Source organism: Elgaria multicarinata, chromosome 8 (assembly GCF_023053635.1).
Source record: "Elgaria multicarinata webbii isolate HBS135686 ecotype San Diego chromosome 8, rElgMul1.1.pri, whole genome shotgun sequence".
Taxonomy (NCBI): domain Eukaryota; kingdom Metazoa; phylum Chordata; class Lepidosauria; order Squamata; family Anguidae; genus Elgaria; species Elgaria multicarinata.
In genome coordinates this window covers 7755715-7775216 of record NC_086178.1, presented here as the reverse complement: position 1 = coordinate 7775216, position 19502 = coordinate 7755715, and the positions used below count along the sequence as shown (strand labels likewise).

At 44.2% G+C, this 19502-nt stretch overlaps 2 protein-coding genes across 5 annotated transcripts in view; both read right to left on the bottom strand.

Moving 5' to 3' along the window:
- Positions 1 to 4619, bottom strand: part of DVL3 (dishevelled segment polarity protein 3) — a 68143-nt gene extending 63524 nt beyond the window's left edge. For 2 of the 4 annotated variants that reach the window (XM_063131808.1, XM_063131811.1), the window contains exon 1: positions 4406 to 4618. In XM_063131808.1, the coding sequence (XP_062987878.1) occupies positions 4406 to 4572 (167 nt within the window). In that variant the 5' untranslated portion in view covers positions 4573 to 4618. Of the gene's footprint in view, positions 1 to 4405 lie in introns of all 4 variants that reach the window. The other 2 variants (XM_063131809.1, XM_063131810.1) reach the window with 2 other exon arrangements.
- A 12856-nt stretch (positions 4620 to 17475) lies between these two features.
- EIF2B5 (eukaryotic translation initiation factor 2B subunit epsilon) overlaps positions 17476 to 19502 on the bottom strand; it is a 41629-nt gene continuing 39602 nt past the window's right edge. Inside the window, exon 16 of the mRNA XM_063131801.1 lies at positions 17476 to 19246. Coding sequence (XP_062987871.1) covers positions 19181 to 19246 — 66 coding nt within the window. The 3' untranslated portion in view covers positions 17476 to 19180. The remainder of the gene's footprint in view (positions 19247 to 19502) is intronic.

Genomic DNA, 19502 nt, shown 5'->3' with positions numbered 1-19502 from the left:
GCTTAAATAACCCAGGAATTGACCATGACGTGCAAACCAGAACAGTCTTAAGAAAGTTGGCCATGCATCTGCAGCTACAGATTTATTTTATACCCTCAAGAAAGTCAGTTCCTCTCAGCTTCAGTCCCCCAACCATAAAGGTATATCTCACAACACTGTTACAAAAGTAAAGGATGATTAAAAATGTAAAATACATAATTATTCTAAACAATTATGTTGACTAAATTAATCTCATTGTTTTCCAGAGCTTTCACAGCTAGTAATACAATTCTTCAGTCTGTCAATTCTAGGAGTTATCAATACAATTACAATAGTTTCTATAATTGTCTCCTTAGGACAATTTTGTTCAAGTAATACAACAGAAGGTCAAATATCCAACTGCATTATTTATTAGAGCTGTTACATTTTTCCAATATTATTTAAATATTAGAACAAGCTCACCGTAAGTGGAAAGAGACTGATACAGCCAGCAATCTTCATTGTGTAAAATCTGACATTTTAAAAGTCTTTAGGGGTTATGTGTCATTTGTAACACAAATGCCAAATCTGAGTTTTTGGCCCCAAATTTAGTATTTTATTATCATGTCACATTTGTATCCCACCATTCTTCCAATGAATTTAAGAGTGGAAAATGGGGGAAGGAAGAAGGGTGTCTCTCATTTTATCCTCACAACAACCCAGCAAAATAGCTTGGACTGGGATAAAGATACCAGTCAAGCAAGGATTTGAACCCAAGTCTAGTCTGTCACTCCAGTCACTTCCCACCCTGGTTCTATGTTGTTCTAGTCCAAAGTAAAAACAAAAGCCTGACTTTTACAGTATGTGTTGTTTACTGCAGCCTACCGCAACCTGCGGTGTTCCCCAGATCTTTTGGACTTCAATTCCCACCATCCCCCAGTCACCATGGACAATGATCAGGAAACCTGGGAGTTGTAGTCCAAAACATCTGGAGGGCATCAGGTTGGAGGAGGATGTTTTATAGCTAAACATCTTCAGCCCACATGGCAGGGTTACAATGAAACTGTGTCAATGATTTTCTTGCATAAGATTTCAAAGATCCTAACGTGCTGGTTTATAAACAATATATCCAAGCAGTCATTCACTAATGAAGAGGCAGCCCCCACTGCCCAAAAGACAACAGCTGTTTAGCAACATACAGCAAAGCCTCAGCTGAAATACTAGAGGCTAGGGAGAAACATGAAATATACTGAAATCAACTGTAATTAATGACAAATCCACTCCTAGCAAATATTAAGAGCCACAAGTTCTTCATCCCTGGACAGTGTGTATATTGGAAAAATGTCTCATACACCAGTAAAACAAGAAAATCAACGCTATCCTTTATATGGGAATGATACAACTACCTCTCATTGATTCACTCGCTAACACTTTCCACAAGTCTTTAGAATTCTCTGTACATTTCTTGTTAGGTCCGAACTAGCCTTTGGGGAGATGTACAAATTCAAAATAAACTATGGGACTGCATATTGTTTCAGAATGCAATTGAGGAAAATCACAGCAACCAATGTGCCATGGATCAAATGCTTCCTCCACATAGAAAGGTAGATCATCAGGAAGAAAGGTTCTAACCTGGCCTTCTCATTGTAAGATGGAAGCACATTGGGTTGATTCATGCACTTTGCCTGAACTTGTAGACCAGCCCTTAAAACAGGTACTCTGGGGAGGATAGAGCCTGAGATAGGCAAAATGTGACCACAAAAGAAATGTTGGGTCACAAAAGCTCTAACCAACTTGCCACCCAGTTCTCATAAGGAAATCATAGCATAAGTTATAGGCCGAAGTGCAGAACCTTAGGCCCAGGGGCCAAATCTAGCTATCCTGGAGTCTCCATCTGGTCCTCCAAGATTTTCCTTTCCCTGACCCCACCCCCCCTTTCCCACAATCACTGATTGCTCCATGGTTTCCCAGATTTTCTGCATTTCCCCCTGTCTTAGGAGGGAAATGTGTCTCCTAAAACTTTGTTACTAGCAGTATTTTATTTATTTATTTATTTATTTATTTATTACATTTATTACATACAGGAAGAGCATTAAGCTGAAATATGCTGGTATTTTTGCCCCCCCCCCCGCCCCCTTGGTTTTCAGTTCGACCCACCATGGGAGTGTAGCCCCCAAAATTTAGACCTTGGGCTGAAAGAGGTTCTGCACCCCTGTTGTAAGCCCTAAAAAACAAAAGCTCAAAGGAACGCTTGAATCTTGGGAATACCATGAAAGTCAGAATACTGGAGTCCTAAAAGCAAAAGAAAACTAGGAAACTGAAAAATCTAGAAGGCGGCAAGATGTGAGGTGTGCATGTATTTCCCAGAACAGAAAGATTCTACGAAAGGGGGGAAGGGGGAAATAAGAGTGTGTCATGGAAAGAAAGAAGGAAAGAAAGAAAGGGTGGGGAGAGAGAAGCAGCAGTAGCCCTACATAGCTGATTCCTTAAAGAGGAATTTCTTTGTGTCTTAGGATACACAATCAAGACTGGAAAATTACAGGGCCTTCCAAATAAAGAAGGATTGTGGGAAGAGCATACAAACCCAGGTCAGAGCTACGGTCCCCTAGAATTAGTGTCTAGGAAATTACACTAGCCCTAGACAAACAACTTCTCCTACATGTTACTCAGAGATGGCAACTTTACTCTGCAAAGCATTCGTGTGTGTATAGGGAGAACAGAGCATGGTTAGCAACCCCTGGGATGTCAGGGCCTCCACACACCAAGGTTGTGGAAGGGGGTGCTATAGGACTGAAAGAGGAGTTGCTCCTTCTGATGAATTTTACAACGTGAGGTACAAGAGGCCTTAGGAAATCCTCCTCAAGAGGGTGACACCGCCCAATATAAGAGCATCCCACATTGCAGAGCAGGAGTGTTGAACCTATTTCAGCCTGAGGGCCGCATCCCATTTTGGAGAAGCTCTTGGCATATTCCAAGAGTGGGTGGTGCAAAATACCAAAACATTTTAGCTTAAAACTCTTAGTACCAGTAACTAAGGCCATAGCTAGACCGAAGGTTTATCCCTGGATCGTCCAGGGGTCAAACCTGTTTATCTAGGTGACACACAGGGGATCCAGTGCTCAGGCAGGGGCGAACCCTGGACGATCCCAGGATAAACCTTTAGGTCTAGCTGTGGCCTAAATCTTAGAAGAAGCATTTCGACATTTTAGAAAAGGAGGGGAGTGCACAAAAGCTAGGAAACCACAAAGCATTCAGTAGTGAGGGGAAAGGGGGGGGGGAGGATTGACCTCCTGGGGACCTCAGGAAGGCCAGGTTTGGTTCTGCACTCCTGTTGGGAAGGGGCAACTTTTGAATCTATTCCCTTGATGCAGCAAGAGATCCTGGATCACATGCTAATTCACTTGTGACCCTGAAGGAGCCTTCCCCAACTTGGTGCCCTCCAAATGTTCCGACGGGCACTAGGTTAAGGGAAGGATGTCACTTGGGTGAGGAACATCACAGGCTGCCATATACTGAGTGAGTCAGAATGCTAGTCTGTCTAACTCAGTACTGTCTACATCAGAGCCAGGTAACCTGGTACCCTGCAGACGTTTAGGACTACACCTCCCAAAAGCCCCAGCCAGCATGGCCAAAGAAGGATTATAGGAGTTGCCCTCCAGTTGTTTTGGATTTCATTAGGTTACTTATCCCAGGTCTACATGGAGTTTCAGGATAGGGGGTCTTTCCCAACCTTACCTAGGGGTGGACCCCCTTGCTGGCGGGGCACTCCTCCCCCAGACCTGGAGACCGTGGAAGTTGGGGGCAAATCCCCTTCTCCCAGAAGATCCGATTTAACTGTGGTGGAAATTTGGGAAGAACCCCATTCAGTATCTCTGGGGAAGGGCCAGCTTGGGAAGGGGCCATGGTGCGGATTCTCCTTTGCAGGAGGGGAGTGGGGATGGGGGTGAAGGAGGGCTATCCCGGGGGTGAAGGAGGGCTATCCCGGGGGTGAAGGAGGGCTATCCCGGGGGTGAAGGAGGGCTATCCCGGGGGGGAAGGAGGGCTATCCCGGGGGGGGAAGGAGGGCTATCCCGGGGGTGAAGGAGGGCTATCCCGGGTATGGTGCTGGCTGGCCCTGGAAGGCCCTTTCCAGCTGGGAAGAGGGTTCAGGGGCTCAACTGACCCTCTCTGGGGGAAAACAGACGGGGGGCACCTTGGGGCTCCGGCTGGAGATCAGCGATCCCCCCCACCCCTCGCAAGACAAGAGGCATGGGGTGGGGGGGCGGAGGAGGGAAGGGAGGGGGAAAGGGGTCCCGGAGTGGGGCGAAAGCAAGGCGGGCGCGATGCGAAGGGCCGGCAAATGGGGCCACTCATTGTCCGCGTGCGGCGTGGCAGAGCCGGGAGGGCTCCGCGGCGGCGGCGGCGGCGGCGGCCGCGTCTGTGCGGCGTGAAAGCGGGGTTCCCTCACCCGAAATCATCGTCCATAGACTTGAAGTAGAACTTGTAGTTGGGCCGGTTGAGGAGGGCCTTGAAGTCGCCCAGCGTGACCCGCTCGGCCGGGATGGGCAGCTTCACCAGGTACGGCGTCTCCTGGTCGTCGAGGTGGTAGATGATCTTGGTCTCCGCCGCCGCCATGGCCGTTGTTGTTGCCGCCGCCGCCGCCGCCGCCGCCCCTCGCCACGACCGACCCCTCCGAGCAAAGCCAGCCAGCCAGCCGACAAGCCGAGCCCGGGGCCTAGCCGCAGCGACGCCGGCGGACGGCTTCGGGCTCCTGGCTCCGGCGGCCTCTCAAGCCAGGGGGCGGCTTCGGCGGGCCAGGCAGGCCTCGCGCTCGCGCTCCCCGGTCTTCCTCCGACCGGGTCCCAGCGCCGCCTCAGAGCGCAAATTCCGGCGGCGGCGGCTTCTTCGGCTCCTCCCCTCAGCGGCCGCCCGGTTCCCTCAGCCTTCGCTCGACGGCGGGCCTCGGGAGCCCAGGCGCTGGAGTTACCTCAGCTCCCAAGGGCCCGAGCCCGTCCGCCACCTTCCCTGCCTCCCTCCCTCCCTCCCGCCTGCCTGCCTGCCTGCCTGCCTTCCCTCCCTCGCCCCACCCCTGTCACGAGAGCCGGCTTAGTTAGGTGGCTTCTTTTCGGAAATATTCATGATGGAGGAGGAGGAGCAGGAGGAGAAATCCTCTCACAGCTCTGAGCCACAAGATGCTCTCTTACAAGACCACGATAGCAGGACGGGACCTAATAAGGGCCAGTTAACTGAGGGGGCGAGCAGCAGCCTCAGGGGCCTTCCCCATGGATTGCAGGACTTTCCTCCTAGGAGCTCAAGGCAGCTTAGATTTATTTCCCCACCCACCCATCCATCCATCCACTTTATCCTCACAACAGCCCTGTGAGGGAGGGCTGGGCTGAGAGAGAGGAGCAGGCCCCAAGTCGCATAGTGAGCTTCATGGCTGAGCCAGGATTTGAACCCACCTCTCCCCGCTCCTCCAGGTGAAACACAGTACTTACAGGCATAATGTACAGTTACAAGATGGGGGGATACTTGGCTCAGCAATACTACCAGCGAGAAGGAGCTTGGAATTGTTGTAGATCACAAACTGAATACGAGACAACAGTGCGATGTGGCTGCAAGAAAGGCAAATGCTATTTTGGGCTGCATTAATAGAAGTATAGCTTTCAAGTCGCAGGAGATACTGGTTCCCCTCTATTCCGCACCTACTATTGTAGACCTTATTATTATTATTATTTATTTATATAGCACCATCTATGTACATGGGGCTGTACAGAGTAAAACAGAGTAAAACCTCAAGTCTCTACTATAACCACAATACCCTACTACCTCCCCACACTGTACATGAGCGGCTTTGAGTACTTCTGAAATTATGCTAAAATCTAAACATTACCAGCACCCCTCTTCATATTTGTATTCACAGTTCCTAGGGAGGATTACACAGTCCATAAGCATTCATTGAAGCAAGGGGGAAAATCAAATCCCCCTTTTTGTGAAAGTGCAACAGAGGAATTAATCTGCAGTTAGTGATCATGTGTGTGTAGTGTATACCCATTAGTGTATTGGGTAGTGTATACCAAATATTAGTGCATTTGGGTGTACACATACCCAAAAATTCCTTCTGGCACTCAGCGCCTTGCTCTGTGCCTTGAAAAGTAACCACCAGACCAGTTCCTTCCCTCACTAAGCATTCATAATGTAATATTATATACACACAGAATTACCCAGAACCCTATCCTGCCTTTTCCAATATCCTTCCAATTTCCTTATTACATCTCACTAAATGTTGCTAGAGATCTACCAAAATTATCTTTCTCCTCCTTAGGAGCTTTTCTTCAAGCCCCACAGCTCTGACAAGAGCCCAATTACTCCCTTTTCAACTCCCATCCACTACCCGTTTTCAGAACCTCTTCTTATTCCATAAAGTCGTTTATTTACAAAATTAGCCACCTTTTTATACAAATTGTGCTCAAGGGCTTTCCTTGATAAGCCCCATCACATCCCCCCAAACCAGTCATGTTTACAGGAGTTCTTCCTTTTGAGTTAACTACTGCAACCTTCTTCTCACTGGCCTTCCTTCTTCTCACATCAGTCCGTTGGCTTCTGTTCACCACTCTGCTGCTAAGATCATCTTCTTGGCTCGCCGCTCTGACCATGTTACTCCACTTCTGAAATCTCTTCATTGGCTTCCAATTCACTTCAGAATCCAATATAAACTTCTCCTGTTGACCTACAAAGCTTTTCACGGTCTAGCTCCTTCCTATCTTTCCTCTCTCATCTCACACTATTGCCCCGTTCGTCCTCTTCGCTCCTCTGATGTCATGTTTCTCACCTGCCCAAGGGTCTCCACTTCCCTTGCTCTGCTTCGTCCATTTTCTTCCGCTGCCCCTTACGCCTGGAACGCTCTTCCAGAACACTTGAGAACTACAAGTTCAATCGCAGCTTTTAAAGCTCAGCTAAAAACTTTTCTTTTTCCTAAAGCTTTTAAAACTTGAATTGTTCTGACTTTTATACTGCCTGTTTGGTGCATTCTCTTACCCTCCTTATTACTTTATTATGATTTTATTAGAATGTACGCCTATGCGGCAGGGTCCTGCTATTTACTGTTTTACTCTGTACAGCACCATGTACATTGATGGTGCTATATAAATAATAATAATAATAATAATAATAATAATAATAATAATAACACTCCTGCCATCTTCGCTGGGGATTGGGTTACTCAACACTTCATGAATGTGTGAACTGATTCAGACTGAAAAACATTTGGCTTGAGGTATATAAAACTTCTGTATTGTGAGCTGTGATACCTCATTCATACATGCAAGTCAAAAAAAAAAAAAACACTAAAAATGATGCAGTTGCATCTCAAAAGGGACAGTCACCCAGACATGGAGATGGATAAATATGGGGTAGCAGAAAGCCCAATTTAGGCTGCAGGAGCATAAACAGTTCCATTCTCTATTCTGGCTGTTCATACAGTTTTGTGTCAAATAACGAGCTCAGCGGAGGAACCAATTCATTTCTGTGTTGGTGATGATGGAGCCTCCACAGTAATAAAGACACTGAACCAGGGACCAGCCCTGAGCTTTTTCCTCTTCTACCATCATTTCCACAGGAACGAGGCAGGGCCGCAAGCAATGCTTCTATATCTGACTTCTTCCTAAGAACATAAGAAGAGCCCTGCTGGATCAGACCAAGGGTCCATCTAGTCCAGCACTCTGCTCACACAGTGGCCAACCAGCCATCAGCCAGGGATGAACAAGCAGGACAAGGTGCAACAGCACCCCCCTGTACAGCAAAACAAGCCCTCTATGGCAGGGGGGTATTGCCCAGCTTCATGTACACCCACACTGGCGAGATCAGGCAGTGGAGCCACTGTTGCACTTTTAAAGGAAACAAGGCCTGCAAATGGTTCATAATTACACTATTCCGCATTTGTATACAAAAGTTTTTTGTTGTTTATTCGTTCAGTCGCTTCCGACTCTTCGTGACTTCATGGACCAGCCCACGCCAGAGCTTTCTGTCGGCCGTCGCCACCCCCAGCTCCCCCAAGGTCAAGTCTGTCACCTCCAGGATATCGTCCCTCCATCTTGCCCTTGGTCGGCCCCTCTTCCTTTTGCCTTCCACTTTCCCTAGCATCAGCCTCTTCTCCAGGGTATCCTGTCTTCTCATTATGTGGCCAAAGTACTTCAGTTTTGCCTTTAATACCATTCCCTCAAGTGAGCAGTCTGGCTTTATTTCCTGGAGTATGGACTGGTTTGATCTTCTTGCGGTCCAAGGCCCTCTCAGAATTTTCCTCCAACACCACAGTTCAAAAGCATCTATCTTCCTTCGCTCAGCCTTCCTTATGGTCCAGCTCTCGCAGCCATAGGTTACTACGGGGAATACCATTGCTTTAACTATGCGGATCTTTGTTGTCAGTGTGGTGTCTCTGCTCTTAACTATTTTATCAAGATTTGTCATTGCTCTCCTCTCAAGAAGTAAACATCTTCTGATTTCCTGGCTGCAGTCAGCGTCTGCAGTAATCTTTGTGCCCAGAAATACAAAGTCTGTCACTGCCTCCACGTTTTCTCCCTCTATTTGCCAGTTATCAATCAAGCTGGTTGCCATAATCTTGGTTTTTTTGAGGTTTAACTGCAACCCAGCTTTTGCACTTTCTTCTTTCACCTTTGTCATAAGGCTCCTCAGCTCCTCCTCGCTTTCAGCCATCAAAGTGGTGTCATCTGCATATCTGAGATTGTTAATGTTTCTTCCTGCGATTTTAACTGCAGCCTTGGATTCGTCAAGCCCAGCACGTCGCATGATGTGTTCTGCATACAAGTTTAATAGGTAAGGTGAGAGTATACAACCCTGCCGAACTTCTTTCCCAATCTTAAACCAGTCCGTTGTTCCGTGGTCTGTTCTTACCGTTGCTACTTGTTCGTTATACAGATTCCTCAGGATGCAGACAAGATAACTTGGTATCCCCATAAATCCCTCACTGGACACAGCCATAAGTTCAACTGAACACATGTTTGCATATGAGTGTGCACGACATGCACGTACAGAGACCCCTCTCTTCTTTTCACACCTACCTGGTGATGGTGTCTAGGTGATACTATCCAGGTGGAAGAGGAAAAATACTTGAGAGACATGGTGAGAGGGTATAGCACCAGAAACCCTTCCTTAGGTGTACACCAAACCAAATTTAAAAGTACACATACCAAAAAATATATATTAAATGTATAGTTTGTCACAGTAGTAAGAGTATTCACTTTGTTCTGTTGTTTTCAAAGGACAGTGCTTATTGTGCATTATGTGAACAGCCCAGAGAGCTTTGGCTATTGGGCGGTATAAAAATGTAATAAATAAGTAAATAAATAGCAAGGCACACTAATTTGAGCTAGACATCCTACAGACAATCTTGTACTCCCATCTTGTCAATATATACCACAGAGAGAGAGAGAGAGAGAGAGAGAGAGAGAGAGAGAGAGTCTTTGGGCTTTAAAAGAAACTAGGGATCTTAAGCAACTACAGACAGTAACACTAAATAGGAAATCAATCTAAATAGGAAATCAATGGAAATCAAGCAATTGGGAGACAGTGAATATCTTGCATAGATATATAAATCACCTGAAGTTAAGATCCAGTTAGCAAGCTCATAGCTGTTGATAAGAGCAGGCATACCCAACCCTTTTGTACAGTCGAGCATGTGAAGGAACCAGAGTTTGTGATTATCTCCAGATGAGTAATTACATTAGTCTGTTGCAGAGAAAACAGCAGAGCCCCAAGGCTGCAGTCCTATGACTGAGACCCCACCTCACACAAAAAATAAATATACACCCCCACCTCATGCACTCTATTCAACATCAGAAGCCAACCTCTCCAACTGAGTAAATTTGATGTAAGCATAACAGGAGCAGGGCATTTTTGGTGGTGGCACTAATTCTGTGGAAGGCTCTCCTCAAGGAGGCTCACTTACACCTGACATTGTATGTCTTCAGGCGCAAGTTGAAAACCTGGCTTTTTCAGAAAGTTTTTGGTACTGGCTGAGACTATTTCTAAATATCACTTTATTTCTACTTTTTTGCTACTTTTGCTACTTTTATGTTTTGCTACTTTTATGTTTGCTACTTTTATGTTATGTTATCTACTTTTGTAGATTTTGCTACTTTTTCTCTTTTATGTTATGTTGTTTTGGGGGGGGTTGTACATTTATTTTGTTTTTGTTTTTGTAATGTTGCACCAAGAAAAGGTGAATTTTGCAGCCTGTTTAAATTATGCAAATTAGGCACAATTGCATAATTTCTTGTTTGCATAATTCATCCCTCTATCAATAGGACAAGAAGATATGCGACTCTGAAGCGTCACCCTTTTCCACAGCAAACCTTATTTAGCAATAACTCTGGCTATGATTTCATCAGGCTTTGCATACACTTTGAAACTTATCTTCAAAACCATTAAGGCTAAAATCTTTTTAACAAACAAACGAACAGAGCAAAGGTTCTCCTCAAGAAAGCAGAAGTCTATGTCCAATGCTGCACACAATTTTTTACAATGGTGTGGAGCTCAGTTTTCACACAGCCCCAAATGTCAACGTGTGTTGTGTTTTAAGTGTGATTGATATGGTAATTCATTATTGTTTATTACTTTTTTATGTACTGCTCAATAGCTGAGGCTCTCTGGGCAGTTCACAATTTAAACCATAAAATACAACAAATCTGAATAAATTTAAAACTTTAAAAGTTAAAAATGCCATTTTCAGATGTTTAAAGCATGTTACATTTTCTGCCTCCCGAACTGTATGAGGGAGGGTCTTCCAGATAGTGAATGCTGCTACAGAAAATACCCCCTGCTATGCTCAGTCTAATACATATCCTTCTCCCTAAAGTGGATTAATTCTGCCAATGAAAACAGGCAAAAAGAAAGAGTTCTACACCCCCTAGACCACACTCGATTGCTGACCAAGGGGATTTCAGCAACTAATCTTGCCTTTCTGCTGTTCTTACACTGGCAACTGCATGAATAGCAACATAGAAGCAAGGAATGTGACTTCCGACCTTCTCATTAATAGAGTTTCTAAATAATAATAATAATAATAATAATAATAATAAAAAATATAATAATAATAATAATAATAATAATAATAATAATAATAATAATAATAATAATAAATGTATTACCCAACTCTCCCTCTGGATTGAGGTGGGGAACAACACTAAATACAATATAATAGTAGTATGCCTATGTACATTTAGTACAAGCTTATGATACATCTGCGGTATGATTCATGCCCCAAACTATTCAATTTTCCCCCACCCCACCCCTTTACTAGCAAAACGCCTAAGGTGTTGACAGGTCCATGGCATAGATGGGAAGAAAGCCCAAATATTGCAGGGAATTAGGGATTGGTTGGGGGTTATGTCATTGTGCCTCTGCTCACTTGCATACTTCACACAGAAGTTAGGTCTTCTTTTGGTTGGTTCTGTTATATTCCAGCCTTATCAAGTAGTAATACCAAGTCTTATTCAAGTACAATAGTGAGTTTAGCTTCGTTTTCAGGAACAAAAAATAAAATTGGTATTTTGAAATTAACATTACTTGCTGCAATCTAGCAAATCTTTGGTTATTCTGAAGCTATACATTATGGCTTCATTTTCATACAGGCTGCTGTCCTAAACATACTTACCTAGGAGCAGGTCCCATTGAATTTAGTAGGATTTACTTCTAAACACACATGCATAGGATTGCACTGTGAGATTCTTTGTTCGCTAAATCCAGAGGAAGCTCCAACCTCAGCATGATCCAGTGTAATAACCAATCCTTAATAAAACTTATATTCTGTTGTTTTGGGATCTTTCTAATACAGAAAGGCTATATTGGTCTGGCATTTCTCTTTATGAGGATGAAAGCTTCACTGCCAAGGCTGAGAGCAATGAAACAAAATAGGAGACAGCTTGAGTGCAGATGGAGGAAAACTCTTGACAGTGAACACTGGTATATGTCTATGGTCAAGTATTTTCAAGAGAAGTGAAGATGGCAAAGAAACACTATCTCAAGGCACTTCCAAGATTTAAGTCTTGGTGGATGCAAGAGATTTTTAACTCCAATCTCTTGGTGGATGCAAGAGATTTTTAACTCCAGTGTGGGAACAGTTGGCTGGACCAAGGAGGGGATTAAAGCCTACTTGTGAGAGGGAGTGGTCCTGGGCTGCCTGAAAGAGGCAGCGGTGAGACAACTCCTGACGAAAGCCTACCTGGACTCAGAGGTTGGTAGCAAATGTTCCTATCCTGGGTAAGGCTCTTGAGCAGGTGGTTACCTACCAGCTCCACACTCTTGGATGCAACAGATTATCTGGATCCATTTCAGTAGTTCAGGCCAGGTTTTGGCATGGAAACAGTCTTGATCATCCCATATGATGACCTATGTTAAGAGAGAGGCAGAGAGTGTTGCCCTATTGATTCAGGTTTCGATACCATTAATCATGGTATCCTTCTGGGGCGATCGACTGAGTTGGGAGTTGCACTGCCTTGGTTTTGCTCCTATCTGATCAGCTCAAGATGGCGGTACTTGGGGAGGATATTCCTCCGCCCCATGGATTCTCCAGTATGGGTTCAGCAGGAGTCAGCTTTGTCCCCCATTCTAATTAACATCTACATGAAACTATTGAGTGAGGTCACCAGGGGTTTTGGAGTGTGCCATTTCTCCTTTTCACCTTCATCAGGTGAAGCTGTGGATGTGCTAAAATCAGTGCCTTGCTGCCACAGTGGACAATAAACTGAAGCTCGATACAGTCAAGACTGAGATACTATTCCTGAGTGGTGTCTCTGACCAGATGGAGTGTTTTCGGCCTGTTCTGTATAGGATTCATAGAATCATAGAATAGCAGAGTTGGAAGGGGCCTACAAGGCCATCAAGTCCAACCCCCTGCTCAATGCAGGAATCCACCCGAAAGCATCCCTGACAGATGGGTGTCCAGCTGCCTCTTGAAGGCCTCTAGTGTGGGAGAGCCCACAACCTCCCTAGGTAACTGATTCCACCGTCGCACTGCTCTAACAGTCAGGAAGTTTTTCCTGATGTCCAGCCGGAATCTGGCTTCCTTTAACTTGAGCCCGTTATTCCGTGTCCTGCACTCTGGGAGGATTGAGAAGAGATCCTGGCCCTCCTCTGTGTGACAACCTTTTAAGTATTTGAAGAGTGCTATCATGTCTCCCCTCAATCTTCTCTTCTCCAGGCTAAACATGCCCAGTTCTCTCTTCATAGGGCTTTGTTTCTAGACCCCTGATCATCCTGGTTGCCCTCTTCTGAACACGCTCCAGCTTGTCTGCATCCTTCTTGAATTGTATTATTATTATTATTATTATTATTATTATTATTATTATTATTATTATTATTATTATTATTATTTATATAGCACCATCAATGTACATGGTGCTGTACAGATTACACAGTAAATAGCAAGACCCTGCCACATAGGCTTACAATCTAATAAAGTTGTAGTAAACAATAAGGAGGGAAAGAGAATGCAAACAGGCACCGGGTAGGGTGAAGCTGACAGTATAGGGTCAGAACAAACTCAATATTTAAAAGCTATAGGGAAAAGAAGTTTTTAGCTGAGTTTGGACACAATACTCTAGATGAGGCCTAACCAGGGCCGAATAGAGAGGAACCAGTACCTCACGTGATTTGGAAGCTATACTTCTATTAATGCAGCCCAAAATAGCATTTGCCTTTCTTGCAGCCACATCGCACTGTTGGCTCATATTCAGCTTGTGATCTACAACAATTCCAAGATCTTTTTCGTTTGTAGTATTGCTGAGCCAAGTGTCCCCCATCTTGTAACTGTGCATTTGGTTTCTATTCCCTAAATGTAGAACTTGGCATTTATCCCTATTAAATTTCATTCTGTTGTTTTCAGCCCAGCACTCTAGCCTATAAAGATCACTTTGAAGTTTGTTTCGGTCTTCCAGGGTATTAGCTATCCCACCCAATTTTGTGTCATCTGCAAATTTGATCATTTGATTCCACACCCCTAGAAGGTGGTTTGTAGTATGTGGGTTCTGCAGCCATCATTGTTATGTAAGGCTCAGTGGCACAGAGTGCATTCTACCAGCTTCAGCTCAAGGTTCAGCTATACCCCTATCTGGAGAGGGATAATCTGGCTTCAGCAATCTCTGCTCTGGTAACCTTCAAGTTAGGTTACTCCAATGTGCTCTACGTGGAGCTGCCTTTGAAGATGGTTAGGAAGTTACAGCTTGTGCAAAATGCAGCAGCCAGATTGATAGAAGGGACCAGATCTGAGCATATAATACAGGTTCTGACCCACTTGCATTGTCTGCCTGTACATATCCGAACTCGATTCAAGGTACTGGTTTTCAATCATGAAGTCTTTCCAAGCCTGTTCAGCTTAGAAAAAAAGGGTAAGGGAATAGGAGCGTACAAAACTGCATGGTGTAGAGAAAGCGGACAGGGAGATATGTATTTTTCTGTATCTCTCATAATACTAGAACCCAATGGGATCATCCCATGAATCTGATTGGTGGGTCATTCAGGACAGATAAAAGGAAGTACTTTTTCACACAATGCAATTAAACAAATCACTTCTCCCAGGATAAACCTACCTGTACACTATGGTCAATACGTGAGTACCTCTTCCATGTGTCTCCTGCTGAGGGTGGAAACAAGGGACGACCTTCTCAGTAGCAACCATGACTGTAGAATGATCTCTCCACTGTGGTTTCCCTGGCGCCAACATTGCCATCTTTTCAGTGCCAGAGACTGTCCTCTACTCCCAGGCATTTGATGTGGTTTTAATGTCAGTTGTTTTATCAGGTCTCAGTACCGCATTGTAATTTGTAAAGCTGCTTTAAATTTGTTTTTAAATTTGGCATGTTAATTTTTTAAAATATTCTTTTGTAATTTTTCTCAGCTACTCATAGGTCTTCTGTCTTTTGGGCAGTATAGGAATGAACTGAACGTCTACAATTTTCCTGGACATCAGGAAAAACTTCCTGTTAGAGCAGTACGACATTGGAATCAGTTACCTAGGGAGGTTGTGGGCTCTCCCACACTCGAGGCCTTCAAGAGGCAGCTGGACAACCATCTGTCAGGGATGCTTTAGGGTGGATTCCTGCATTGAGCAGGGGGTTGGACTCAATGGCCTTGTAGGCCCCTTCCAACTTTGCTATTCTATGATTCTATGAATGCCAAAGACAAAGAGGGGTTTGGGGAGGAAAAATAAAAAGCCAGCCATGTGTGAATTCCTACTTTTGAAGCAACTCCTATTTTCATGTGACCCTCAATGGTAAGAGTGTGCGACCTGCACCACTGACAAAGCTGCATCTTCAGAGCATAGAATTCAAGCAGGGCTATGAAAAATGCAGAATTATTGGTTACTTGGCAGAAAATATGCTCCACCTAGCTCTAGAACAACTAGATCGAGAATTACAAGCCAAGCCCACTTTTAAACCATCTTTAAACAGAGGGCAAAAAAAACACAAAAAACCTACAACCCCAATTCAGACATTAAAAAATTTTCTCAAAAAACATCAAGCTTGTAAGAAGTCTTTGATGTATTTCCCTCCCTACGCAGTATTGGGGAGGGGGAAGGAAGGAGTATTTTAACCAGGCCTGAAAGATGCCCTTTTTTCAACTTAATGCTGTAAAAAGGTGGGACAATTTAATAAAACCAGATTATGTCCTTGAACTAGGGGAGAAGAAATTTTAAAACCAAGAAAATTCTTCCTGAGCTCCAAGATTTGCCCTCACTTTCTCAAAGGAGCACTATATTTAGGCATAGACCCTGTTCAGACAACACGCTAAGCCACGGTAATTGAGCATTTTGAGCTAAACATTATGGTTTAGCGCAGAGCTTTCCAAACTTTTCATGTTGTTGACACACTTTTGAGATATGCATTATTTCGTGACACAGTAATTCAGTTTTACTAGCAAACTGGAAGTTAAACTAAACCCTTATAAGAGATACGGACACATGCTGTACATAAATTGTAATAACGAAATGTATGGGGACACAACATATCTCATGAAAACCTTTCATTTATATTTTTAAAAATATATGATTTGTAAGATAACATACATTTCCAAGATGGTTGTCATTTATGAGTAACAATATGTAAATATGTGCAAGAATTTTAAAAAATTGATTAACACCAATAACTACTTACCATTTAAATGAGACGTATGAGGTTGATGGGATGAACACAGCTTTTGAATATTTGGTGAAATATTAGATAAAGACACTAGCATTTCGTCATCAAGCATTTTTAAGCTTTGGCGTTTCAGTGTCTTTCAGTTTGTCATCGTTGAAAAGGATACTTCACAAATGTATGTAGCAGAAAACTGCAGAAGAATTTTTAACGCTTTTTTACCTATGTTTGGATGCATTTTTGAAACGTGAATCCAAAAGCTGTCTAAGTCACCCTCTTCATACATCATGAACAGACTTTGTTACATTCGTGCAACACACCTCCACACTGCAGCCAACACACTAATGTGTCGCGACAGTTTGGAAAGCTCTGGTTTAGCGTGTCCTGTGAACCATGACTTAGCATGTCGTGTGAACCATGGTGGCTACATAACCACGCTTTAACCACACTCACTAACCATTTGCTGCAAAAGGGTTAATGGCCTAACCATGGCTTAGCATGTTGTGTGAACAGGCTCATAGTGAGCTTAAAATGTGTACTATATCATAGGAGGAAGTAAAGAAACTGTTTCTAGAAAAATCCATAAGTTACCAAAGAAAACTACAAGCTATGCCACAAGTTATCCTGGTGCATAGTTGCCACCAGTAATCTGAACTGCGCCTATCTGCTGGATAAAGACATGCCCGTGAGGTTTGGGACAATTTCAGTTACTACATAGAATCCCCCCAATTTCTTAGGGACCCAAGCCTCAAGACTAATTGTGAGTCAGCAGTCATCACATGACAGGGCATGGTGGCTCAAACAGACGCTCTTCCAAGATTAATTTCCATTCTTCGTTGTATTGGACAACCCACCATTAATGTCACCTCAAATAGGCTGGCACATATAGGTCACCTAGTAAAAGCACAGAGGAAAATTGCTCTCTTTTATTTCAGCAATTTCACCCAATCCCAATCATCCAGTTAGAATATCTACTCACTTACTCACTGGAATCCACTTAGAACGAATATTTTGAAACTGCTAGAAAAACAACCAATGGGCATTAAGACCCACCCACCCCATACAGATCTTTAATAGGCCGCGACCTCTGTGATTGCTCCCCATCCCTGTAGGTCTGGATTGGTTAGATGTATATCCCATAGTTAGCTTCCTAGCCATGTGCTAAGGGGGACCTCCCAAGGGTTCAGACATCACTTGTGTGTCTTGTAAACTTGTCAAAGTACTGAACCACACTGGGTAGAAGTCATTCCATGATGCAGAAACACTCTCAGAGACAACAGCAACTAGAGAATCTCCTTATCTGGGATAAGATGCAAACTTCATTCTAAGGCATAACAAAACTCCAAAGGCTTTTGCTCCAATTCCAACATATTACAGAACAGACAGCCCATTCTTTATAGCAGGGATGTTTAATTGCTCCCCAAATTAAATATTGGCAGGCACAGAAAAAGCACTTCTTTCCCAACATTTACAAGAGGATGTGGTGACAAGAGGAGTCCAACAGTAGTGCCAGTATTCAAGCTCTTCCCTCCCAACAGGCAATGTTTCCCCAGACACTTCAGCAACTTAACATGCGCCCATGTGGAGCGATAGCAGTGCCCAATGGCTACAGCTCCCAAAGACTGGCACACCTGGTGTTGTCCTTCTCCTCGATCCATTCCTGTCCTTTTCCAGAAGTGACAAGTTCAACTTAACCCAAGCTGTTGACTGCTGTACCCTCGTTAGCAGAATGAGGGATACTTAAGTAGAACGGTCAATGATGAGAATGGTGCATGGTGAAACGGGATGGAGAGAATATGCTACCATGCACTCTCATGCCAAAACCAGAACCACAGGCCTTTTTAGGTCAACATTGAAGAGGAAACAGAAATGTTTCTTAAATTATAAAAAAGCATTGTTTGAAAATCTCTTGAATTATTAGAATCTTATGCGGGGTGCATGACTGGCCTAACGTGCATCTGCACTGTGCCAGTGTGGTCACAGAGGGCCGAAGCAAAGCTCAAAAAAGCTTCTGAAGTGATAGACAGACATGTCCGCAGTTGCAGGGGAGACTCCAGCAGCATCTTGATAGATACCAAGAACATCTGCTCCTCTACAATGGCGGGGGGGGGGGGGGGGAAACAGACCCGCCCTTCAAAGAGTCAGAATAGTCAGCAAGGAGGATGGACATGGACAAAAGGCTCCCAACACCAGGAGCATAAGAACACTTACTTATTACAGATTTTTTTCAATTGTGAACATACTCCTTGTGAGGTAGGTGAACATTTTCCCCATTTTGTACTTATAGAAGCAAAACAGAAACGGAAAAAAAAAAGCTTCCCGATTTTGGCAAAGGCTGCAGGGCCAAGTGGACATCCGAGCCGAAACAAAAGCTAGTCTTGAGTGTGAAAACAAACGTTTCCTTCAGGGAAGGTGACCGTTTCCCGCAGGCTGAATCTCTCGGTATCAAGGGACAGCTCTGCCTCCGACAAGAGCACCTTCTCCTATCACTTGGGAGCCTGGGCTGCTAACCTGTTTCTCCGTCTCTCCTGCTTTAACAGTTGGCTCTTCAACCACAGAGGGGGAGGCCATGCAGCAGCACTCCAGGAAAGTCAAGGGCTTCCTGCAACGTGGATCTCACAGGACCTCCTTTACATAACTCAGAAGTGGTTCAAACCCCAATAGCTAAGGCTGACATCGAATTTGCATGTATTTCGCCTCTGTCACCATCTACATCAGCAGAACTCCCTCCCTCCCCTGTCCCCATGGATAGTTTATTTATACATCACCATTTATATATGTATATATATATATATATATATATATATACAGGTCTCAGAAAGATCTTAAACATTATACAGGTCTCTGGCTTTTCTGAACAGTTGCTCTCTCATTGTCCCACATGAGATGACCTTCTGGGGATAGCTGCTAATTACACAGATAAACAACAATGGGATTGTCAGTCATCTTGGACTCTCGGGTCCCACACGTACACACGCCATGCACCGGTTCTCGCTCTTGCTCTGCCGCCTCGCCAGGCAAAGCCTGACGCTTTAGCCCTTTTGCCTCTTGGAAGCAGGGAGCAGGGGCAGAACTTTCTGACGGAGGTTGTCAAGTCAGTTTTGCTCTCCTTCGGACGACTCCTCTTCAGCCTCCTCCAGCCACTGGATAAACTTCTGAAGCTGCAGAAAGTAGATGTAGTAGGTGATTATAAAAATCAGAAGGGGGTGGCTACCCAACAAACCTTCAACTCTTTCAGACATCTTAACGATAAACAGCTGGCTTTATCCTGGTTGTGCTTTCATTTTGTACGTTTATGTTGCGTTTTTATAGCCTGGTTTGTTTTATACCTTGAATTGTTCTTGGTGGTTTTAATTTTTGTGAATTGGCCAGACAGCTTCAGCTATTGGGCTGTATAGAAGTGTAATAAATAAATAA